General features: G+C 44.1%; 2 protein-coding genes across 2 annotated transcripts in view; both read right to left on the minus strand.

Annotated features, from left to right (window-relative positions):
* On the minus strand, window positions 1-7090 carry ppp1r15b (protein phosphatase 1, regulatory subunit 15B). The gene is made up of 2 exons (XM_072666339.1): window positions 4268-7090; window positions 1-1919 (listed from the first exon to the last, which is right to left on the minus strand). The coding sequence occupies exons 1-2, from the start codon at window positions 6137-6139 to the stop codon at window positions 1728-1730; spliced, it is 2064 nt and encodes a 687-aa protein (XP_072522440.1). The 5' UTR covers window positions 6140-7090; the 3' UTR covers window positions 1-1727.
* A 1981-nt stretch (window positions 7091-9071) lies between these two features.
* pik3c2b (phosphatidylinositol-4-phosphate 3-kinase, catalytic subunit type 2 beta) overlaps window positions 9072-24085 on the minus strand; it is a 58492-nt gene continuing 43478 nt past the window's right edge. The window contains exons 17-33 of the mRNA XM_072665376.1: window positions 23609-23702; window positions 22794-22888; window positions 21875-22055; window positions 21621-21728; window positions 20381-20473; window positions 20139-20268; window positions 19286-19422; window positions 18568-18737; window positions 17916-18072; window positions 17597-17706; window positions 17013-17214; window positions 16786-16910; window positions 15875-15992; window positions 15179-15269; window positions 14218-14324; window positions 13972-14100; window positions 9072-12844 (exon numbers count right to left, since the gene is read on the minus strand). Of these exons, the coding sequence (XP_072521477.1) occupies window positions 12653-12844; window positions 13972-14100; window positions 14218-14324; window positions 15179-15269; window positions 15875-15992; window positions 16786-16910; window positions 17013-17214; window positions 17597-17706; window positions 17916-18072; window positions 18568-18737; window positions 19286-19422; window positions 20139-20268; window positions 20381-20473; window positions 21621-21728; window positions 21875-22055; window positions 22794-22888; window positions 23609-23702 (2239 nt within the window). The 3' untranslated portion in view covers window positions 9072-12652. The remainder of the gene's footprint in view (window positions 12845-13971; window positions 14101-14217; window positions 14325-15178; window positions 15270-15874; window positions 15993-16785; window positions 16911-17012; window positions 17215-17596; window positions 17707-17915; window positions 18073-18567; window positions 18738-19285; window positions 19423-20138; window positions 20269-20380; window positions 20474-21620; window positions 21729-21874; window positions 22056-22793; window positions 22889-23608; window positions 23703-24085) is intronic.

The raw sequence follows: 24085 nt of genomic DNA on the forward strand, positions 1-24085 counted from the left end.
TACTTAAACATTAGTTTATTTGTTAAACTGATTGACTCGTGTCACAAAACCCAGAGCAGATGCAGAATAACTAAACTCCTATTTTACAAAAATAAAACACTTTCATGTTAATTTTACTGTTTAACAAATTAACCCTATGCTTTGACATCAAGCATATATGTGTATATATATATATATATTTAATCATCTTCCAAAAAAAACAAAAAAAAAACATGCATTTAGTCCCTGCATTTCTCCTTATAGTCAAACAAATGATTTCACCCACTTGGTCACAGCTGCCACAGTTTAACGACAACAACCCCTTGTTTAAGACGGAGATACACCACAGTGATTTATTTTTTTTTTCTTTAAGCACTAGAAAGTCAAGCGGTCTTGCCAGATAAATAGAAGATAATGAATTAGGGCTTTAAATAGACAGGACCATGCAAATGTGTAGCACTAAGACGTAAACACTCCCACCGGCCTTGGATACTGATTTCAGCATAGCTGAACCCAGGCTATTAATACCGTGCGCATGTGTTCATCTAAATGACTGCGATCACTCAAAAGGAGCAGTTACCCCTCTGCTCTGACTGGCAGAACACTAAAGTTAACTACGTGATCCAGCTCAGAGCAGAGGCGTCATCTTTGGCTTAGAAGGTAATGGTTTTACAGGTACAATTAGATAGGCTGCGACACTCAACTCAGATTTATCGTTTAACTGCTCAGACTGAACTGCCGAAAACCAACCTACTGGTCAGGGAACACTTGTGAGAATGGTCATGTACAGCTGGTTGGAGGTGATCTTCGCATTGAAATTCAAGGCCAGCATTTGAATACTTTTTGAATGTTTTGTTTAGAGATGAGGGGAGTGCAAATAATGCTTGACTCAACCACACTACTACATCAGCATTGAGCATAACGAGGGAAAATCATTACTCTCAGATATGTACTCATTTGATTAATTTGTTAATTTTATGATAATATGCTAGAATACATGGCGGAATAATTATTTGAAGGATCTCTGTTTAAGAGCAGTGTACCAAAGTACTGCTTTCATCACAATTAAACAGAGTTTCTCAAATCCGGGAAAATAAAATGTTTGACTTTTGTTGAGCCAGCTTTTCCACCATTCTACAATTGCTGCATTTATAAATCATAATCAGCTGCATTAATGGCTACTCATTATAAGATACAAGCCTAAGCTATATTCATATAAAAAAAATAAATTTAAAACACAACCTTTTAAAAGGAGGAGAAACGACCACCTATCTAAACGTAGCCCATGAAAAGACCTGGTACTATATGAAGGCAACAGGGAATGCTAACACTACAAATGGCAGATTTCAATACTCAAACACTAATACAGTTTAGAGACTTAATGTAAAGGATCACAAATAGTTTAGTGGCCCGTTTTGAGAGCTTTCAGGACTGCCATTAGTGCATCAGTAAGTTTTGACATTTTGTCTGTTTACTTTAGGTTTTTGTGGTGTTCAGGTGTCTTTTTGCAACTGCATACTGTACCACAGCCCAGCATAGAACTAGGGGCCTTTGGCATTTGACTCAAATGAAGGTGACAATCACTAGCACAGATGGTGTTAGGGTGTAACACAAGAGCCCTTAGAATTTTTTTTTTTCCCCCCAGCCCCCTTTTATGCCCTGAATTATTATCGATATATATTATTTCTTACCAGTCTTTGCATTCAGAAAAAAAGAAAAAACAAACCACAAAACAGCAAACAAGATTATCAACTACTATTGTAGAGTCTTTGAAAGACAACAAGGCGGAAAGTGGGGGCCAGGCAATAGCTGATGGTCTCTTCCACCTCCTGGACACGGCGCTGGAAGCGGCAACGGTCTCGGGCGAATTCTTCCCATGGGCCGTGGCGGTCCTCGTCACTGCTGGCATAGAACTCCTCCACCTCCTCCACAAATGTCACCTGTACAAACACATGGAGTAGCAATGATTAAAGCCCTAGCTCTGTAACGTTTCTCTTTAGTGACAGCAATGGGAAAAATGTTTACTATGCAACATTAAAATGTCAGCTAGTGTTTATATAAAATGCTGTTTGCCCTTCAGTATTAATATTCATCTTCCATACTAACTGAAAACGTGGGAGAAATGAGGCATTCATCAAATAAGCTGCTGCAGGAGAACTATGATAGATGAGCACAGTTCAAGAGTTAACAGTGATTTGTCCAAGGGCCACACGGTTACACGCTCAGAAGACCGACTGATAAAAATGAAAGCATGCCTGTGTTGAAAGCCAGAAGATTTTAAGACATTTAGGACTCCTTAAGCCAGGCATGCACTGAGCAATTTTGGAAATACTGCTCTTTGGAGAGACTTGCATGTCTCACTGAATCCACAAAATAAAAAAGGAGACCCACAAGTGGTTGGGTAGATGTGGACAATAGGGTTTGTCCATTTTGCAAAGAAATTGGAGGTAAGCTATGACTTGACTACACATGTAGAGGCGTCCTGAACATTTTAACTCGCAGTCATTCTGAGAGTCACACATGAATTTTGCCAGCTAGCAAACAAGATTTTCAGTATCTGTGTGTAATTTTCAACAACCAATGCATTCTACGATATCCAGTCTTCAGAAGAAAAAAAAAAAAAAACAACTCGAGAAATCAGCTGGCAAAACTGCTCAGACTACGAGAAGAGTGACCAATATCCACACAGTTGTTACGGCAGTTGACCTGGAGCTTGCTTGGGCAGTTAATCGGACATTGTTTGCCCATTCAAATAATCCGCCAATTGAGCAAACATTTGGACCAATGCTGACATTCCGTTGGACACAACCAAATGGGTCTTAAAAATGGGCAGAAAAACTCTGAGAAACATTCTACAAGGATTAGCCACCCCCACTCTTCACTGTTGCTAAGTAACGTTTCAGTTCTGCGTAAAATGACCGAGGCATAAAGCAAACAAAGGTGTAGGCAGGCAAGACGTCCCAGCCAGAGGGGCTGATGCATTGGTCATTCCATTGCTTAGTGTCTGGAAAAGCACATGCTTGGGCTAATGGCTATGACTTGTGTGGAGTCAAATGGAAAAATGGGCCACGGCATTGCGTGATAATGAGCTACTGGCAGAGCGCTCACTCATGCCTCCCTGGAGAGTGTGAAATGGAAGCGTTGCATCAGATGATCACAGGGCAAAAAAGAAAAATGGTCTGCTTGCATGGCTTTACATCATTTTCACAGCTCAGCCTATAGCAGACACTCCGACACAAAGGCTGATATTAGTCCTGGTAAAGTTCCTCAGCATGACTCTTCATGCTGGACAACATGATGCATATCTATAATACCTAGCTACTTACTAATTACTGCAGCCGGAGATACACTATTGTCCAAATGTTTGTGGACACCCCTTCCAATGAATGTATTCAGCTACTTAAAGTTGCACCCATTGCTGACACAGATGTGCAAATGCACACACAGTTTGTCTAGTCCCTTTAGAGAAGTACTGCCAATAGAATAGGACTCTCTGAAGCAGATCAACCAAGACGAACCTATAAGAACCATGCTGCCTAATACCAGGAATGGGCTAGAGGGGCATAAAACTTGTGGGATCTTGCATATTTTGTAATTTAGCTTCAGTAGAATGTAAATATTACAAAAGTACATTTTCTGTCCCCACCTCATCCCAAAAGTACTGGATGGAGCTCCTCCAGCATCATTCCAGAGAGCACAGTTCTTCCACTGCTCCACAGCTCCTCAATGCTGGAGGGCTTTATACCCCTCTAGCCCACGCCTGGCATTATTAGGCAGCATGGAGCCAATAGGGTCGTTCTCCTATTCTATTGGCAGTACGTCTCTACAGAGACTAGACAAGCTGTGTGTGCTGTTGCATGTCTGCGTCAGCTGAATTAGAAGGAGATTCCACCCACAATCATTTGGACAGTTAGCGTACCTAATCAAGTGTGCTGAAGCAGAGTAAACTCAGGGATTGGGAAGCCCATCGTGTGATCTAGTCATGTGAGAATTTGTCATAAAATCCTTCACCAGCTTTAAGGTTTCGCTGAGTTAAAGACAAGGTCACTTTCATTTCCTTATATTGGAGTTTATGTGTTTGACATTTAAGCCTGTCTGATTCAACAGGCGAGACTCCGGCTACTTGCCACACCCCTCTGTGGTTAATGGTATCATTCCAGATGCAGCAGGTGTTCAAACCTCCCCACTTAATGTAATAAGCAAGCTAAATACATTACCATGATTAAATAAAATGAGCTGCATATGAACCCCCTCCCTAAATTTCAGACTACACAGTAAGCACACTAACCTTTTTCAGTCTGACACATCTGGAACTTCCCACCCCTTGTAAAGAAGCCGTCTCCGAGAACCCACTGTCCAACCTGTCCTCTGCCTCCTCTTTCTTATAGACGGGAGGCCCAAGAGGTGCCCCCTTCTTACAGCGGCCCCTGGCTGTCTCTCGAGTCCTAGTTTGGGCCTGAAAGTTTAGGGGATTGTAGGGGTCTGCTGAGCAGCTAAAAGAGTTCCACAGTCTGACGTTCTCTGCCTCGTCCATCGAACATGTTTCATCACTGGATGAAACCTCCTCCTGGGGTACCAGGGGTGAAGGGGAAGAAAACGTGGAGTCCTCAGATTCAGTAGGAGATCCCGAGAGAGGCGAATCCACAGCACCAGAATTAGCCCTGGGAGCTGTCCGTATGGGTGCAGTGAAGTTGCGGGGGTTGTAGGGGTCCCTGTTTTGGCACAGCGAATTCCACAGCCTCTCGCTTTCCGAGTCAAACTCGTCCGCTTCGGAATCCTCCTCGTCCTCATCCCCATCTTCGCTGTCCTCTAGGTCCTCGGAATCAGAGAAGTGGGACGAGCCTTCACTGTCAAACCCATCGTCATCATTGCTGTCCCAGTCGCTGCCGCTGTCCGAGGCTGAATCGTCGCTGCAAGGGCTGCCCATGATGAAGGCAATCGCCTTGTTCTGGCAGTGAGGAGTGGACAGGTGTGGTGAGGCCTCATTCACAGGCGTAGGCTCAGAGGCCTCCTCTTGCGCTCCCTTCACCTCTTCTTCGCCCGCGACCTCCTCAGACTGAGGATTCTCAACGGCTTCGCCTCCCTCACCCTCGCTTCCAGTGTCGCCCCCCTGGGAAGCTGCAGGCCTCGCCGACTCCTGCTTCTCACCTGCAAGTTTCATGATAAGCTGCTTAGTGTTTGCGTTTTCCTCCTCCAGACTGGAGTACCCATTGTCTTGGTCTGGGGTCAGAACCGCCACCTCGCTGCAGGCGGCGACAGCTCTGGTACCGACCAGATGTCCTAGGACACGCTGCTGGTGAAGTGATGGGAGCTGCTCTGAGCTCGGGAGGGATTCGGGTCGGGGCATGTGAAGGCCTTCATTGTCCGCTGGCTCTTTTAAATGCGATGGTCCAGCGTTTTCTCTGGGCATTGAGTCCACAGTGTCACCGGCCACCGCCGAAGCACACTCGGATGCCTGACAATGACCCCTACTGTGACGCCCTGCACAATGCGACCACTTTGTGTCAGTTGACGTTCTAGTCCGTGATGAATTTGGCACCTCGGTTTGGGAGCCGTCACTCGCTCCCCACAGCCCGTCCCACCACGAAGCACTGCTGTAGCTTATAGCAGCCGGCTCTGCGTACCACACGTCCGTCTGGCGCTCGGCGCTCCGGTCTTCTTTCTGCGCGGTGGCCGCGTTCAGCAAAACGTGGCTGAGGAAGTTTCTCGCCGCGGTGAAGTATCCGGCCGGGGCCCGGTGCTGAGCCTCAAACCGTGCGGCGTTTTCAATCCCGAGTTCGGCCAGAGAGTCTGCGGTCAGCCACCTCAGAGCCTCCCGGTCTCCGGAGGTCACGAAGGCTGCGTCGTCGTGCTGACAGTGCACGTAGGCTACGTTCAGAGGAGCCGTCCGCGGAGGTTCCGGCATGAGGCTATGCCGAAGCGAACTCCCCATGTCCATTTTGGACCTCTCAGCTTCGCCCCCCCATAGATCTAGACTCGGGCTCTGCCCTCTTCCAGGAAAATACCTCTGCAGGAGCGACCACGCAGGCCTCGACACCGTGGACAGCATGCTAACCCAGGAGCTCTCCGGTCTGGCCACGCTCGCCCTTTCCAGGCTAGCGGTGGGCGGCTGGGGACCCCCTTTAGAGAAGTGTTCCTCTGAACTCACGCTTTTAAACATTTTTAGCTATAAAAGTAGCTAAAGACTAAATATTAAGTGGAGTTAGACAATACAGGGCAACCGTCTGGCTTAATAAACTTAGCTATAGCTATTAGCTATGCTAGCTATGCTATCGCTAGCGAAGTTCTATTGATCGCAAGCTAGCTAAATAAAGGCTCAGCCACAACATTAATAGCTAAAACTTTAAAGTATTTTCATAATGTATTTATGTACTTTAAATTAAAAAAAAAATACCTGTGGTAAACGCGGCGCTGGCGGCGGCGGCTATCACAAATTAGCTAATCTAGCTGGCTATAGCTAACTGAAGCTAGCGCTAATTTACCCGCAGTTTAACGGGAACGTGCGGCTAAATGTTAGCTAAACGTTCAAGCTGCAGCTCTGAATACTGTCCACAAACACTGCAATGCATCGTAATGTAGCTATTAGCTAGCTCATCTCCAGATTGTCCACAGCGATTAAACGGCGGGGGCATCTTGCCGGTTCGCTCTCCTCGTAGCCCGGCAGTGAGAGCAGTCGTCACCCCCCATATTGGCCCCGGAGCTCGCAGTGTTCGGAAAGGCGGAGAGACGGGGCTGCTGTCGGGCGGTGTGCTGGCTGGAGATGTGAGAAAGAGAACAGGAGAAGGTCGAGGTTAAACAACTAGTGTATTCCAGATCGGACCTCGACAAATGGGCCATTCTGGCGTCTCAATTCACGGCTGAGGCGGCGATGTATCCTGGCTAGCTACGCCGGGCGCTGCTGGGTTAGCGCGGTGGCTAACGGAAACCCCGGAGTTGAATCTTCTGTCTGACGGCGTTTAAAACACGAAACGCTTCAAATGTGAAGCTTAGCAAAGCACCGATACCGTAACGAGACGGTGATTGAGCGAAAGTACTCTTCGGAAAGCGCGGAACCGGTGTAGTTCGCCGTTAGACTCGTCCGTCCCTCTTCTCGCCCCTTCCTCAAGGCTAGCCGAGCCGAACCAGCGGAGAAAGCAGGGAGATTTCATCAGAAAGATTAAGGGAGCGTCGCCAAAGTCTCCGACAAAGCAGAGACGCTAGGGACCGTCGGAAAAGTGCAGTCTCACGTGGCAAGACCTGTTATATAACAATGCATGTGTGGCGTCTGTGCTATTTACAGAGACCTATACGTTACATATGACATGTGCAGCTGGAATATAGCTACAGCTAGAAATAAATAAGCAACAGGGGTTTCTTGTAAAATCTTGTAAAATAAATACAATTAAACTCAGATTTTAGTAGTAAAATTCTAAAATAAAAGATCCTCCAATGCAATATTTCATTGTATTCATTCTAATTTCAGATGTCAGCTATAGAAATGAGAAAGAAATCAGATCTACAGATCTAGAAAAACATTTTGCATTTTGAGCAGTCTTATTGCCAGGATGACATGACCTTACTGTAATTTTACATATGCTTAAGGATGATGAGTTAAAATCATAATATAATCATAAAATAGGATGAACATCATTGTTAAAAGGGGATTCTAGCTAACATGTAGTTTTATGTAATATTCTGTACAGCAGCATAACATCCCTCTGCCTAATCTGTTTGATGTAATTCACAAATTTCTGTTCAGCACTGTTCTCACACTACAATACCCATCATGCACTACTTAAATAGGCCATACAGCCATTAAGTGTTAAAGAAGTAAGGTTTTTTTATGGCTTCCTCACAACATCAGCTGCCTGACTTCCTTTAACATTATCAGGAAAAACAATTCCAGTTAAAAAAAGCGTGCTTTTAAACAATCATTGTTTTCAGTGTAGTTATTTATTTATTTATTTGATATTGTAGTTCAAAGGTCTCTCCCACCTACATTAGGTGAAGGGGAAATCTTACTCTAGAGATTAGTCCCACCACTGTTTATAACAGACATACCAATCAATAAAGGTTTTATTTTGTCCAACTATTATTAGTACAAACTATTATATTATGTTAATATGTTAAAAATGATAATTAGTTTACAATTAATTAATTTATTATTAACAAGTAGTTTACAACATTGAAACTATATACAATTAATACAAAATAATATATAATTAATATGAAGCTGATGTATATATACACTCCGAGCAGAGCAGAATCTTGTCTATAGGCTAATGGGGTTGGTTTCCCAAATGGAGAATGAGGCTATTCCTAAACACCTTCATTGTATAATAATAATAATATAATATATATTTAAAATAAATAAATAAATAACAAATATACAACAAAAATAACAATCAGCACTTCTTTCAGATCCATCTTATTATACTTTAAAAGATTTAACACTGCCGTTTCCTCCAGTAGTCATATGTAATGTTCAGAGTCTGTGAGCAACACACACACACACACACACACACACACACACACACACACACACACACACACACAGTTCATCCTGAACACTGAATCAGGAGGGCAGGGGCCTTAGGTTTGGATAATTAACAGTCTTGTCAGTCATCATTACCGAACCCCCCCCCACCCCCCCACCCCCCCAGGCAGTATTAATGATAATGACTATAATCAGGACACAGACACTGCTCCACTGCTTACACACAGAGCCAGACCATAGAACAGATACACAGGCCTGATGTCATCCTTACCTCAGTGGGACGGTAACAGAAACCCTGGGTGGGGCCCTGTGGTCCGCAGACAAAGGGATTTAGGGTTTATCACTCTGGCTCATTTTACTGAACTGAGCCCGTCAGAGATTAACAGATGAAGACGTGAAGCAGTAGGCAGTACACACGAGCGCACTGAATTAGCGTGACTGGGTCTGGATCGGAGGCAGTTGGCAGTGATTAGGACTTTAAAACACTGTCCTCTAAGAGGATGATGAGCAGGCAATGTGGTGCAACAGCGAGCAAGAGACATTAGCACACATTAGCCCATGCTTACAACATCTGCATCCCCAGCAGCCTGTCGGACAGCATATGCATATGATCCACTTTATGTTTCAATTCAAGTTCATTTTATTATTTTAGTGCAAATAATATTTAAAAACATGGTCAGGAAAAGAATACAAATGTCAGAAAAACAAAACAATCCAAAAACAGTGGGAAATAAACTATAAATCACAGAAAAATTATCTTCTCAATATGTACATCACACTACTCCTGTTCATTTTGAACTTACATTCTTTCCTATTATCTCTTTGATGAAGCGTCCACAGAGCTCATCACAGGAGGTCAATTCCCTTACAAACGTTGTGCATAATCACAGCAAGTCTGAGCCCTCAAATCATTGCTTCCCTTAAAGGCCTTGATACACAAAAAGAGCAATTTATCTAATTAATCTTTCAGCATGTTAAAAAAAGCCTTGCACAACCAACACAAACATACACACACACACACACACTCAATACAATCAGCTACTTCCAAAAAAAAAAACCCAAAACAAAACAGACTCAAAATGAAAGCATAAGATGCATCGTGACAGAGCAGTACGACCTCTGGCAACGGCACGGCCGAGGCATTTGGCACAATGCCTGTCAGCTGTAGAACTGGTTGGTTAAGATCGGTTTCAGATGAACCACAGTGCGATTCTTTTAAGGCCATCCACATGTCAGAGCAATGTTTCTCCACCCCGGTCCTGGAGACAGGAACCTGCCCTGCACACGTTCATGCTTTCCCAGCTCCCGACCCACCATGATTCAACTACTCGGCTCATTAACCAGCCCTTTAGTGTTGTGGGGGTGTGTTACATCAGGGAGTCCAATAAAACGTGCAGGGCAGGGCAGGGTTCCTCCAGGACCAGGGTTGAGGAACACTGTGTTAGAGCACCATGGCAAGCAGGTCAATTAGGCAATGTTAGTTATGGCAAATCGGCAAGCGTGGGGTTCACGTCCTCCAGCAATATTGTGCAAATGGGAATTGTAGACCATCCATAGCATTTTCTAGTTAAAGGGGAATATAGATGTAAACCGTCATTCAGAGGCTGATTTGGAATGTTTCTCGGTGGTGGTGAATGGATCCAGATATCTGGAACATAATACCTCCAAAAAAAAACAAAAAAACATCACCACAAAAAGCTATTATTTGGAGTAGTGTGAATACGGTGTCCAAGACAAAGTTTAACGAGTGCTTACAAGAAGGTTCTAGCTTTAGAAAACATGCAAAGCGTTAGAAGACAAATCAGAGCCAAAATACAACCAGTTTTTATGCTTTTAAAAATTTTGCAATAACCCCAGATTCCAGTCACCACCACCAAAACATCTAAGCTTCCTTATAATGAGCCATTTCACCGGCACACCACTCTAATGGACCTTGCGTTGCGAGTTGTACAGAAATATGGTGGAATTCCCCTTATCAAACCTGTAGAAACTTAAAAATTGGGGGCTCTACAAATGGTTCTTTGAGTGATGCTGAAAAAGTGGTTATTCCATGGAACCGCTCAAAGAACCCTTGGTAGCACCCTTATTATTAGAAGTGTACATTAAAGCTCACTGGTGAGCTGAACGCTTTTCCTATTTAAACAACTTGTTCTATCAAACCTGAGCCTGAAGTTTGGGCGTGAGCGTTTGCGAGAGGAGTGGAGAAGCTATAGTCAAATATTCAACCTTTTCAATTTGCATGCACCCACTTCTGGAAAGGAACCTGGGTTTTAAAAGGGACAGAGTATAAAGAACAGTGTGTAGAGTACGCTCTCCTGTCTCCTTAAATGAATGAATAGTAACGCTCAAGTTGTAAAGCTGATTTTTTCCTCTTTGTTTCAGAAAAGATAAAAAAGAGACATTTAATCCAGGGTAAATAACAGAGCCTAAAACAACAGAAAGTGTACAGTCCACGACAGCAAACCAGGCCAAAAGTGCAATATTTATCCAGTGGCAAATTTCACAGCATGCACAGGAACCACAGTTGCTATAAATGTTTAATGGTGCTTTGACTGATAGGCTGAAATCGTGCTTCTGAACCAGAAACTCAGACTTCTGGCTTAGCGCCCTTCCATAGTCAGGTGAGGAAGATCCTTTAAGTTCTATTTCAAGGCAAGTTTTCAGAGCACCTATAAATACATTAGGGCCGGGCAGTACATTACACACAGCGCTTGAGCATACCATGGTGTTCTGGCAAGTGCTAGATTTCATAGGGCATAAGTAGGCCTGTCTAATGCAAAGTAAAGCTTGATTTGTTGATGCATGTGGACGAACATGGCAGAAAAACCTGTATAGCGTTGTAAAAATACAGTGATTTGAAAAGTAATAATTAATGCTGTTCATTTACTGGGTTTGAGGCAAATCGTAAATTAGAAAGTACATTATTTGACCGCTAGCAGAGATTCAAGTGCACTGATAAACAACTGAAATAATGAAATCATGGTTTACACAGTGATTATGTGAAACTGAGACGTGAACATCTGTCCACTTAGTCCAAACATTCTTTTAAATTCTTTTAAATAATTAGAAACTTAATAACCATGTTATTCATTAATCATTATACTAAAATCTTCAATCTTTCATGTGAATGAACTGTGTCCGAATGCAGAATGGAGTGTCCTGGACCATCCTGAACAAAATTTGTTGAATCTGAGCTCTAAATCAACGTCCGCCCCAACATAAACGCAGGTTTACAAAATAAGGCCAGTGCCCAGAAAACTGCACTTCAGAAGTGTTGAAAGCTGCACGTCAATAAAAGCTCAACGAAGGAACCAGAAGAACAGTTCAGAAAAAGAAGCACACCTACTGCTATATGCTCGGTTTTGTCATTTTCTCTAAAGCGGTTGGACTGAATCAGGCCTTGCGTAAGGAACATACAAGTTTGCCATGCCGGAATCTCAAGTGTTTTCATTTCTCATGATCAGATCAGATCAGATTCTTGCCGCCAGTATTGTGAAGCCACTCTCCCTCTCTTTTTTTCTGTTTTTTTTTTTTTTTTTAAACACAATAATCCTTCCATAATAATCCCTTTTACTAAGTATAATCTATATAATCGGAGACATAACAAATGTCACAACACAACCTAGCTCAAAATCGAGCCACAATAAAAGAACATCTTAAAAAGAAATAACTTAAAATTTCACGTCTTCTCTCTCATCAAGAAATCGCAGGGTTGTACACCAGGGCAAACGGACCAAAATTCCTGAAGCTTCTGGACATGTTTCACTTTGGAATCCTTTGAGAGTCAATAAATATATACGTTTTTCCTTTTCTCTCACGCACCCGTCCGTCCATCCATCCGTCCGTCCATCCGTCCATCGCCACGCCTCATCCTCATGGTCCGACGATGTGCGCAGCAACCCCACTACAACTACAGCATCTAGTGATGGCCCTCCATCACAGAGTCTACACATCTCCAGGGCAGGAGAATCCGCAACACACACCCCCACTGTGGGGAAAAAAATACCTCCCACTGAGCAGCTGGGCATCTCCAACTCACCGACCCAAATGCAAAGACAGGCACCTACACACCCCTGCACACTCCTCAACAGGCTCAATCATACCAGTCATCTCCCCTTACAGGACACCCCAAGTTATGTCTGCTGATCAGTCTGTGCTGTATGAACCACTGTCCATCTGTCTGTCTTTGACCCTTTGCTAGCGGCTGGCCTCGGAGCCACCCAGGCTCAGCTGGTGCCAGTCGACCCAGTGCTGGCCAGGCGTGAGGTTCTTCAAGAGGATGAAGGCCTCGCCCAGCAGAGTGTTCTCCCAGAACGCTCCTTCGCCCAGCACTCGAAGGTGGATCGACCTCTGGTTCAGATCCCCGCGTGGAATCCCGTCATACACCAGCTGCAGACAGACCGAAATGATGCAAGCGTGAGAAACAAGTAGCAGTCCTCCACTGAAGGTCATAAAGAAGTTATTGAGCAGCAGTAGAACATCAGGTGAACATTGATAGTGCTGCCATAGTTATACATTTTGAATGATTACTGAGATCTTCAAATCTATAACAAAAACAAAGAGACTCCAGTGTTTTGTAGGTTTATATTTGCTGGTATTCAACTTATATGTTCTTCCCTCTTCCAGTGAAGTGTTCCCTGTGGTGGTGCTCGCATTCAATCAACACTACATTCACTATATGTACAAAAGTATTGGGACACTTGCTTGTTTACGGTTTCTTCTGAAATCAAGAGCTGAGCAAGAGCTTTTTTGAGTAACTGTCCCTACTGTACAGGAAGAAGGCTTTCTACTATATTTTGGGTCAAGCATTGCTGTGAGGATTTGATTGTATTCAGTGACAAGAGCATTCATGAGGTTGGATGATGATCACCACCCCACCTCATCATCCCCAACTCATCCCAAAAGTATTGGATGGAGCTCCTTCACCATTATTTCAGAGAACACAGTTCCTCCACTGCTCCACAGCTCCTCAATGCTGGGGGGCTTTATACCCCTCTAGCCCACGCCTGGCATTAGGCAGCATGGAGCCAATAGGGTCACGATGTTGATCTGCTCCAGAGAGTCCTATTCTATTGGCAGTACTTCTTCTCTACAGTGACTAGAGAAGCTGTATGTGCATTTGCAGATCAGTGATAACATTGCTGAATGCATTCATTAGAGGGGGTGTCCACAAACATTTGGTTCTCTGCTATCTTCTTCTAGTCATCCCCTGCGCTGTGGGCATCGATTATTAAGATGGGCAGCTGCTCTGAGGGGTTCATGATTGCTGATTGTTGGGATGAGGTTTAAATCGTCAAGGTTTTATAAAGCTTTGAAATTTGCATCACCTGCTCTTTCCTAACGATGGCCGACGACCCATCACCCTAACCAGCTAATTAAGGTCTGAGACCATGATAAGAGTTCCATCCAGGTTCCCAAACGTGAATACTGACTGCCAGTGAATACGGAGATCATTCGATCATCAGTTCTTCACACTTCTCACCACAGTTAAGGCAGAAGTAGCACCATGCCATTACCATTTCATTGTAAGTGGGGTTGCATGTGCGGCGAGCTGCCTTGGTCTTCCTCTTGCTGGTTTTCTGGGGGTCAGGGAGCAAGTACAGTTTGACATATGGATCTGGATCCGTCCCGTCCTGCAAGGGTTGCTGTAGAGAAAAACAACATGGAAGCCACACTTAAGGACATACTGACCACCCCTAATGCTTGCGTACGGTCATTAGTGTGGAGTGGAACGCAATTAAAAGGCTACTGTGCAGACTTACCAGGCCTCGTATGTGCATGACCATAATGAAGAGCTTGTCACTCTTGTAGGAAATGGAGAGCTTCACTTCACCGGCCACTTTACCAGGTATTGGGGCCCAAGATACTTCTGCAAAAGCAGAAAAGAGAGAAAGCAATTAGTCCTAGATCTTAGACCGGGCGCATTTACCTGTGTGCTTTTAGTGGGAAGAACCTTTACATTACATCAACATCAACATTGGTTCTCTCTGCTGAAACCCTTTGTAGCACCCCTTTTTAATACCTTTTTCATTTAAAGAGCACAGATCAGGCAGGTTCGAAGAAGGATGACTGGATTTCCAATAATCAGACTAATCAGACATGAAACCACCAAAATGCAGATGCCCTTTACACCAAATCTGAGTCAGGATTTGCCTCAACCTGGCCCGAGTGGAGTTCACCTTCGACCTGCTGGATGTCCCCTTAATAATTAACTAGGTTTATTGAACTACTGGTGTGTGAAGAAGCGCAGAAACGCACACACACGCACATGCTTGTGTGATTACATCCCTCGTGTTCAGCTGAGGTGAGCGGCCATATGTCAGGTAGTTTCAGCCACGTTGCACTAGCAGTTACTGATAAGACTGGCTTAGTCATTGGCTGTTGTTGTTTGTCACTGCAGCCACAAGTGCACTCCCTGATCCATTACTGGACCAAGTCACATGATCTCAGTGTGGTGGTGGTGGTGGGGAGGTGGATGAACCTTGATATAGAAGACACGCACAAGCAGGATGATTCACCACCACGTGCAAGCTATAAGGATGAGGTGTGTGTGTGAGTGTGTGTTGGGGTTTCCATGCGCCCTTTCAAAAGTGCTGTGTACATTCCATGCCATGTGTTATTGGCCGTACAGGCGACATACAAAGGCTGTGCGATTAAGACAACGGGGTAATGAGTGTGACCAGCAGTGTGGAATCTGAGGAAGCTGGAGGAACAGTAATGCACCTGCTGGCTTGTTGTTAAGTGTATTTACAGCTGTTCCCACTGGCCGTTCATCTCTTGGTAACGGATGGAAGAAGGTGTAGACCAGGTCACACTGCAGAAAGGAAAACCAAAAGCAGACGGTCACATACCACAGATCAACAGAACCACCCAAACAAATAACCAATCTCTTAGCTCACACGCAAGGAATCTAGACGACACCACACAAACAGGACCGGCGCATTCTTTTGAGAGGCAGAGAAGATAGCGGAAGTGGAACTACGCCGATTGGCTGATCTCAGCTGCAGTGGCATCTCAGTACTGATACAGCCCTGTGGGAAGGATTGGAAACCCTGTCTACCCACAACACATGGCCTGTTCTCAGAAGCCTGTGGCTGAGTTCCAGGAAGTGCAGCCTTCAAAATGAAACCAATTGCAGAGGCAAACATTTACAGAAGGGCTCGCAAAGGCCTTGCATGTAGCAGTATGACAAGGAAGTGCCCTTAATTTATAGCTGCTTAATTTAGATGTGTTTACTTCTGCTTAACCAGGTTAGAGGAAGAACAAAGGGGGGCCAGAAATGAAATTCAGAAGAGTTAGCGTGACTCACACAGACCAAAACAGAGCTGCTATCATTCATCAGTGTTTTCACTGTCAACATCAGCACCCACAGCTCCAAGAACTGTGCAGAGCGCATGTGAAACGAGACGGGAACGTTACCTGAGCCACCTCTGGCGCCGCATGGATCAAATGCCACACGTATCCGTTTAGCTCATCTTTCCTGCGGTCCGCCATGGCCTCCCCACGGGACCGGCCAATCATGAAACGGCTGGGGAAGCTGCAGACATGGCAGAACGTTGGTACAGCATGAACTTGCATCCCACAGCAAAGTAAGGAGATACTGGTAGTGCCAGGAGCTGCACTGAAATAATTGGCTACCCCCACCCTGCATTATTTGGGTTATCTAGTTCCACCCTGTCCTAATTAAACAGATACACTGATAAGAGAACATGGGTCCAGATAGGAGAGTTTCCACTGAGGTCAGTAAGCTGAAAAAAGCAGAACTTTTCCACCACATGTCGTGTTTATATAGCCTATCTGTAAATACGGACTACACAATGAAAGCCAGAAACATGCTGGCTGTAGTGAGGCTCATATAAATGCTGATCAGATACACTACATGTCCAAATGTTTGTGGACACCTCCTTTACGTTGCACCCATAGTTGACACAGATGTGCAAATGCACACATGCACACAGCTTGTCTAGTCCCAGGTAGAGAAGAAGTACTGTCAATAGAATAGGACTCTCTGGAGCAGATCAACATCATGACCCTATTGGCTCCATGCTGCCTAATAATGCCAGGCGAGTGTCCCAATACTTTTGTCCATGTATTTTCTGGCATTTGTTGTTTTTTTTTTACAGAGTAATGGACCAATAGAAATGCTCCAAAATGCTCCAAAATTACTTGGAATAAAACATTTCACATAGAATTTCATTGAAAGATAAGACGTTTTTCCTTCTCCTGTAAAGCTGCTATTTTGGAGATACATGTTTTTGTGACAGCAACAATATATTACCTAAATTAGCAGTAAATATGAATAAATGAAAAAATGTAAACAGTCACTGTACCTGGGTAGTTTGGAAGAAGGGAAGATGAGGCGCAGTTTGCCATGCAGTTCATGGAACTCCTCAAAACTCCTCTGAACCAATGTCGCCCCCTGCTGGCCCTCACGCTCCACTTTCACCACATACGTCTAGAAAAGGGAAATCAAGAACATTTTTTTCCATCAAGGTTTTACTGAGATTATTTTATTATTGATCACAATGATATGACTCTGTGCTTGTTGAAGACTTACATAGCCTTTATTGGGACTGTAGGTTTTGATGTGATTGCACACGAACAGGCTGCGGATGAGGCCGTCGCTCTTCAGGGTGTAGACTCGTGGAGCGAAGGACAGCACAGGGCGCTCCTCAGACGAGGCAAACTTCATCTGGGCCAGGTTATGGATGAAGAAGTTGAGCTTAGTGGCCACGCTGCCTAGACTGGACTCTATCAACCTGGGAAGAGTCACTAGAGTCACTTAGAGACACTGGGTTCAACACCCTCAAAGACCGAAATTTGAAGACATGCATGCGATCATATGACAATGTGATGCAAACAATTGGCCAATAGGAAATTGCCTAGATCTGGATAAGAGAGTTTTAGCACTCAGGAGGGATTATTTTTAGTTCCAGACCTTAATTAACCTGATAAACCAATCCAATCTGAACAGGGCAATGAATGATGAGTGATATCTGTAATAAAGGTAGACCTCCTACGACCCCTAATAATTTAATCCCATCTGAAAATAGACTGATAACTTTTAGACAAAACATTACATTTATTATACTAGTTCCAGCCCTGCTCCTGAAATCCACTGAAAACACTGTTTTCTCAAACCTGGTGAAGTACATGGTGGCGTCCGCCTCAGACTCGTGTGGTCGCAGGGCATCATAGACATATTTCAAGTCATCTAGATCAGATAGCTCAGGAATGCCACAGGACAGCATCTGTAGATGCAAACATGCACAGAAACACATTTACCAACCTCAGATTATGAAATCATGCACATGAATCTAGAGACACTCAAATAACTTGCAAACTTCTAACTCCTACACAAACCGGTTAACCGACACCTTAAGACTACCATAAGAAAAAGAAAGTGTCACTAGTGTCTGAAAACAAGGCAAGACTGCTCGTCAAATTTGAAATCTCTCACCAGGCCGAGCAGGTTGAGGAACAGATGTGCGTGTTTCCTGATGAGGTTGTATGCCTCACAACACAAGTCCACAAAGTCATGGAAGCGGCTAGACGGCTTGTCGCCGCCATTGATCACGTACGCCATGTCAGACGTGAAAACAAACGGAGCCCGGTCCCTGAATGACAGAAAACACACACTCGGCTTATGCTGCGGATCATCTTAACAATTTAAGTACTATTAGTGAAATTAGGCTGCACAATATTAAGGGGGGGAAATATTATTGCAATATATGCTTTTTCTGCAGTATTCATATACTGCATTAAAAAACAAACACATTTTAACCAGAATTTAAGTGATCCATTATGTTATGATAATAATGTGTCCAATATTGGAGTAAAAAAAAACAAAAAACAACAAAATAAAACGATCATGTTAAGGAAAATGAAAACTCTTGCTATGCATTTTGTAATTTATCAATTTGTTATCGGGATCGGGATTCTATATACTCTATATAATACATTACATAAATTATTCTTCTATATAAACGGCCCTAATCAATACAAATGGTCACATTACAGGAGGAGAGGGCATCAGTGCCAGTAGCTGTAATACAGTGTTCAGCAAACCCAGTTTGGTGCTGATCAGCTTTGAACTTGCCCACCCCTCTCACCGTTTGATGTTCCCAAACATCTGCGCGTGGCCCAGGAACTTGCCAAAGTCAATGTGGAACATGTGGCCACTGGTCTTCAGCATAATGTTGTCGTTGTGGCGGTCGCAGATGCCCAGGATGTAGGTGGCCACGCAGCAGCCTGCGCAGGAGTAGATAAAGTTCTCCACCGCCTGGAGAACAACAACAACAACAACAACAACAAAATAAAAGCCAGTTATTAAACCCCCTATTCATTAAGAAACAGTGAAAGTACTGTGAAATTAAAATATTGTTTATTGTGTATTCAATATTCTCATCCTTCACATCTTTCCAATATCTCAAAACCGTTATGCCAGCCAATCAAAAGAAAGTCTTAAGAAACTCAGAGAATAAATAAAAACACCTGACCTGATTCAATGATTGATGTAATCAATAATAATACCTATAATAACACCAACATGGTTGCGCAGCTCAGGCAGTCCCTAGGATGTGGGTGTTTGTGCTAGATGGCTTGGTAGGTGGTAACTATGGTGTTGCTAGGTGGTTGCTGTGGTACCCCAGTGTGATGGGTTGGGTGTTCCTAGTGCATTTGTCTCATTGTTGCATAATACACGTGCACAAACTTTTGCACCCCTTTCATTCCTACAATAAAGCATTCAGATAAAAAGACTAAATAGCCTGAAGATGTCGATAACCTGAAAACGTGGGACAAGATACGCAGCAATAATAGAGGACTTACCTTCTCATACTCGTCATCAGTAGGGTTGTGTTTCTGCAGCCAGTCAGCCAGCGGACGGTCCTTGAAGGAGCCGGTGACTCCATGTTCTACTTGGATCTTCCTCAAAGTCTCTGCGTTGGGGATCATCTCCACCATGCCTGCGACAAAGAAAAAAAAATTATGAGCAACATCCTGATGAAAGATTCATATACGAGCAGTTTTACTATTCAAAGATGGTCTATACAAAGGGAAAAGACAAAAGTATTTGGACACTCGCTCTTTCACAGTTTTTACAAAATCCTGCTTTTGTTAGAGCAACTATCTCGACCGTCCAGTGAAGAAGGCTAGATTTTGGAGGAGCACTGCTGTGAGGATTTCATTGCATTCAGCGAGAAGAGTGTTGATGAGGTGGGGTTGTGATCATCCAAAATCCTGACCTCACTATCACCAACTACACAGTTCTTCCACTGCTCCACAGCTCAATGCTGGGGGGCTTTATACCCCTCTAGCCCACGCCTGGCATTAGGCAGAATGGTGCCAATAGGGTCCTGATTTCAATTCTATTGGCAGTACTTCTCTACAGGGACTAGACAAGCTGTGTGTGTGCATGCATTTTCACATGCATGCCAACAATGGGTGCAACATAAAGTAGCTGAATGCATTCATTATAAGGGCTGTCCACAAACATTTGGACATATAGTGTATAGTTTTTTGGGTCCCCCCCCCATGTAGGGTTGAGCTTTGGATACAGCATAGCAGAAGATATAGCAGGTCACTGAAAAGCCCCTTCTACAGAGATTTCCCACAGAAAGTGCAGTCTGCGCAGCACTGTGGCTGCTAGAGCAACTTAGGGTTTCATTTATTTCAGCTTTACCTCGGCTGCGTCCAGTGGAGAAGCAGCGGAAGATGACCATCCTCATGTCCAGCCCCTCCTGGATCCAGATCTTGTTCATAATACGGATCACCTGCAGTGTTAGCATGTCCTGCCGCAGGTCATCTCCAGACTGGGGAAGCACATGGATGTTAGAGATTTTAGCATGGGGAGGCCTGACGACAGATCTGACAGAGTTATCAACATCTGATGGAGGTAGGAAACAGGACAGAGAAAAGGTGAACCTTGAAGATGACGTTGATGTTGTCGCCCAGCAGATCCATGTTCTGAAAGGAGAGCTTCAGGGGCACGGCATTGGAGTTGAAGTAGGAGCAAGACTGCAGGGAGCGGGAAAGTGAAGAGAATCATGAGTGAAGAACATAACACCGGGGCTGGCTGATGCCGCTCCCTACCGTCATCAGGGGTTCACCCTGTACTGCGGTCAATTACACAAGGGGATCCCAAGGATCCTGGGATATTGGGTTCTCAAGAGGTAACTCTGTCTGAGGTTCTATCTGATCACTGAGAGATCAGGAGTTTGAATCCTGCTGGTGCTGCAGCCAAAAGAATTTCAAGTCAAGGCACGTCCTTAATAATAATCAATAATTACACACTCAGTGTTAAAAACACAGGTCCTCAGCCTCAGTGAACCGATATCCAGAGCACCCCCACTCCAGAGTCTATTAAACCTTCCTAAAGGTCAAGGCAGTCAAACCTTTCCAGCAAACCTACAAGCAGCTCTTTCAGAAAGTTCTCCTAACCCACCAGACCTCACCTGGACCTCCACTATTCCTGAAAGTGCTTGTTATGTTCAGAGCGCTCAGCAGCTGCTTAGAGGAGTCCACGGCTGCTGATTGTTGGGATGAGGACTGAGGCTTTGAGGTCTGAGTTTTGTAATTTTACACATGGTCACATGATCTTTCCTAACAATGCCTGAACAAGCCACAGCCCGAACCAGCCCCAACCAGTGTAGACCCAGTGCAGGTGGTGGGAGACCGGAGGATGACAGCCAAGCTGGGATCCATGCTGGAGAACAGCTCCCACCCCATGCATGAGACTCTGGCAGCACTGGGCAGCTCCTTTAGCGACAGGCTGCTTCACCCCAAGTGTGTGAAGGAGGGGTATCACAGGTCGTTCCTTCTGGCTGCTGTCTGACTCGACAACCAGCACTGCTCCCAGCGGACCACATACACACACACACTTAAACTACACACACATGTTCAGGGAATAGAGGTCCCTCATTGTAATGTGCAATGTGCAATATTTCCCACCCCCCACACATTTGCAATTAAGGGTCAATTTTCAATTATCTGTAAATAATCTGTAAATAATATAGTTGACTATTTATATATATATATATATTGGTATTTTATCTACATTTTCCCATCTGAATGTCTTACTATTCCTTTTCTGCTGTGACACTGTGGGACTAATAAAGGATTATTTTATCTTATCTAATCTTATCCATGCACACAGCCCCTTTACCTGTATATTAATGCCCTTGACGAGCAGGCCAGGGTTCAGGGGTAGGCGGCAGCTGCTGTTGATGCAGAAGAACTGCTTGACCTCGTCCAGTCCCTCTCTCAGAACAGCCTAGAGCCAAAACACAGCAGAGCACAACAATCATCATGCTGACAGCCTGCGATCGCAGCTCAGAGCCAGTTAAAACCAGCTTCACAGCTAAAGCAGGAAAAGGCTTTTTGTTCATGGTGGAGAACGAGGGTCAGAACATGTCTGACCTGTCGGGATGAAGGCGAGGCGTCTCGAACGCGCTGGGCCACCTTGGCCAGGATGTTGACCAGCCAGCACTGGCGGTCAAACTCATCCCGTAGGCCTCGGCCTGAGCAGCAGAGCAGAGCAGCCAGCAGGTGCTGATAGCGTACACTGAACTGGGAGTCCTGGAGAGCGTCCTTCAGCAGCCTGCAGGACAGGAAAGGACATGTTAATGGTTTACAGCAGGGGTTACCAACCTTACCCTAATAAAGAGCAAGGTTTTCAACCCAAGCCACCAAATGAGCCAGATTCCACTTCTTCAATCAGCTGAATCCATTCAAACAGGCTTTTGTCTCATTTTTGAGGAAAATGACATTTCTATTAATTTTATTTAAAAAATGATGATTAAAGACATTTCCTGAGTTGTGTGAGTTTAGTTAGATTACCTCCATTTCTCAGTATATGCAAATATGTAAAAAAAAAAACATAACGGGGCACACATGGGGTGTCCTATTTTTTCACATTACTGTACCTTAAAATAGACAGAGGATAGCAAACATACAGATTTTTCCAAACATGATTTCTTATAATTAGATTTTATTAAACAGCAAACCTCTGTCCAGCAGATGGCGCTATGAGTGAGTAGACTGAGTGGGAGGATTATGAATGTCAGATGTTCATCATGATGTGAGCGGTGTTGGTGGCGACACACATTAGCCTCAGATGGTCAGAAGATTTGCGCTTCGTTTTATGGGAGATTATTCATAATCATTAGGCATGGCCATCTGAAGCTGACAGATGTGTACGTGTGTGTGTGTGTGTGTGTCTCTCTGTGTGTGTGTGTGTCTCTGTGTGTGTGCACGCACGTGTGACCTAATTTCAATGTGTGCTAGATCAGCATGTGCATTTATTTCCAAGTTACAGCAAAAGATAGTGGACACACACCAGAAGAGGCAGTGGGCGATGCGCACATCTCCAATGGCTCTCCTGAGCAGGAAGCGCACCAGTGGACTGTCCAGATAGCACTCGTACTTCAGGGCCTGGAACAGAAGATCAGAGTGGTACAGGATACGGTCTTAAGAGGAAGAAAACGAAAAAAGTAGTGGCACATCTCTGATCACATGGACGTTTTACCCATTCACAACATGGACTAGCTCTGTATATACGGCTGTATATTATTATTATACTAGTCTTACCTAAAGATGACCTGAAACCTGAAAGAGGAACCGGAAACTACTGAAAAACTCTGCAATTAGAGGTTAGAGGGCTAATTTGCCTTCTGAAATATCATGAGATAATTATAGATATCACACCAAGTGTTTACTTCTTCATTAAAACTCAAAAATTACAATAAACACTAATAATATCACTCCTACAGAAAGTGGTGGAGGTTCTCCATCACTGTGTTCATCATTAGAAAATCTCCAAAGTTCTCCTCATGGAGTCTAGTGTTATTTAGAGTTCTCCTCAGATCAACACCTGGTTTGATGGTAAATCAGGGCTTAATGATGGTGAATCAGGTGATCTGCTGCTGCTGCTGATGGAGGTGAACACATCCTCCACGCTGTGCTGGCTGGACTGGGGGGCGTCCAGGAGAACCCTGGAGGAACCGAGCTCTGTTCTTCAGACTAGCTCACCGACAAGATCTCACTACTTTCTTTAGAATGAGAAGCTCTTGTTTCTCATTTTTACTGGATTTATGTTCACCTGCATCTGTTCTGGAGCTTCTACAGTAAAAGAGAACATAAAAGCTCTGCTACCTGCACTAGCTGTGGAAGAAAGTCTAGCAGCTCAGGGTCAGAGATGGAGTCCATCCACTGGACAGCTGTGCGCCTGCACTCCTGATCTGGAAAGCTAAACACACACGGGTTTTAATACAAAGGTCAGGATGCCATTAAATATTTTATATATATATATATATATATATATATATATATATATATATATATATATATATATATATATATATATATATATATATATACACACACACACGCACACACACACGCACACACACACGCACACACACACGCACACATACATACAGACAAATGTAAGCCATAATGACACAGAAATTGACAATTTTATTTATAGCCTCTTTATAACCAAGGTTCATAAATGCTGATATAGATTTATGCAAAATAGTCACTAAAACTTTCTTTAATATACGTGTCATACGGCCTTACAGATGCTGCTCACATGCTGCACTTCTGTCAGAGAAGCTTAGATAATCACTA

The sequence above is a fragment of the Salminus brasiliensis genome, chromosome 21 (genome assembly GCF_030463535.1).
Source record: "Salminus brasiliensis chromosome 21, fSalBra1.hap2, whole genome shotgun sequence".
Lineage (NCBI taxonomy): Eukaryota > Metazoa > Chordata > Actinopteri > Characiformes > Bryconidae > Salminus > Salminus brasiliensis.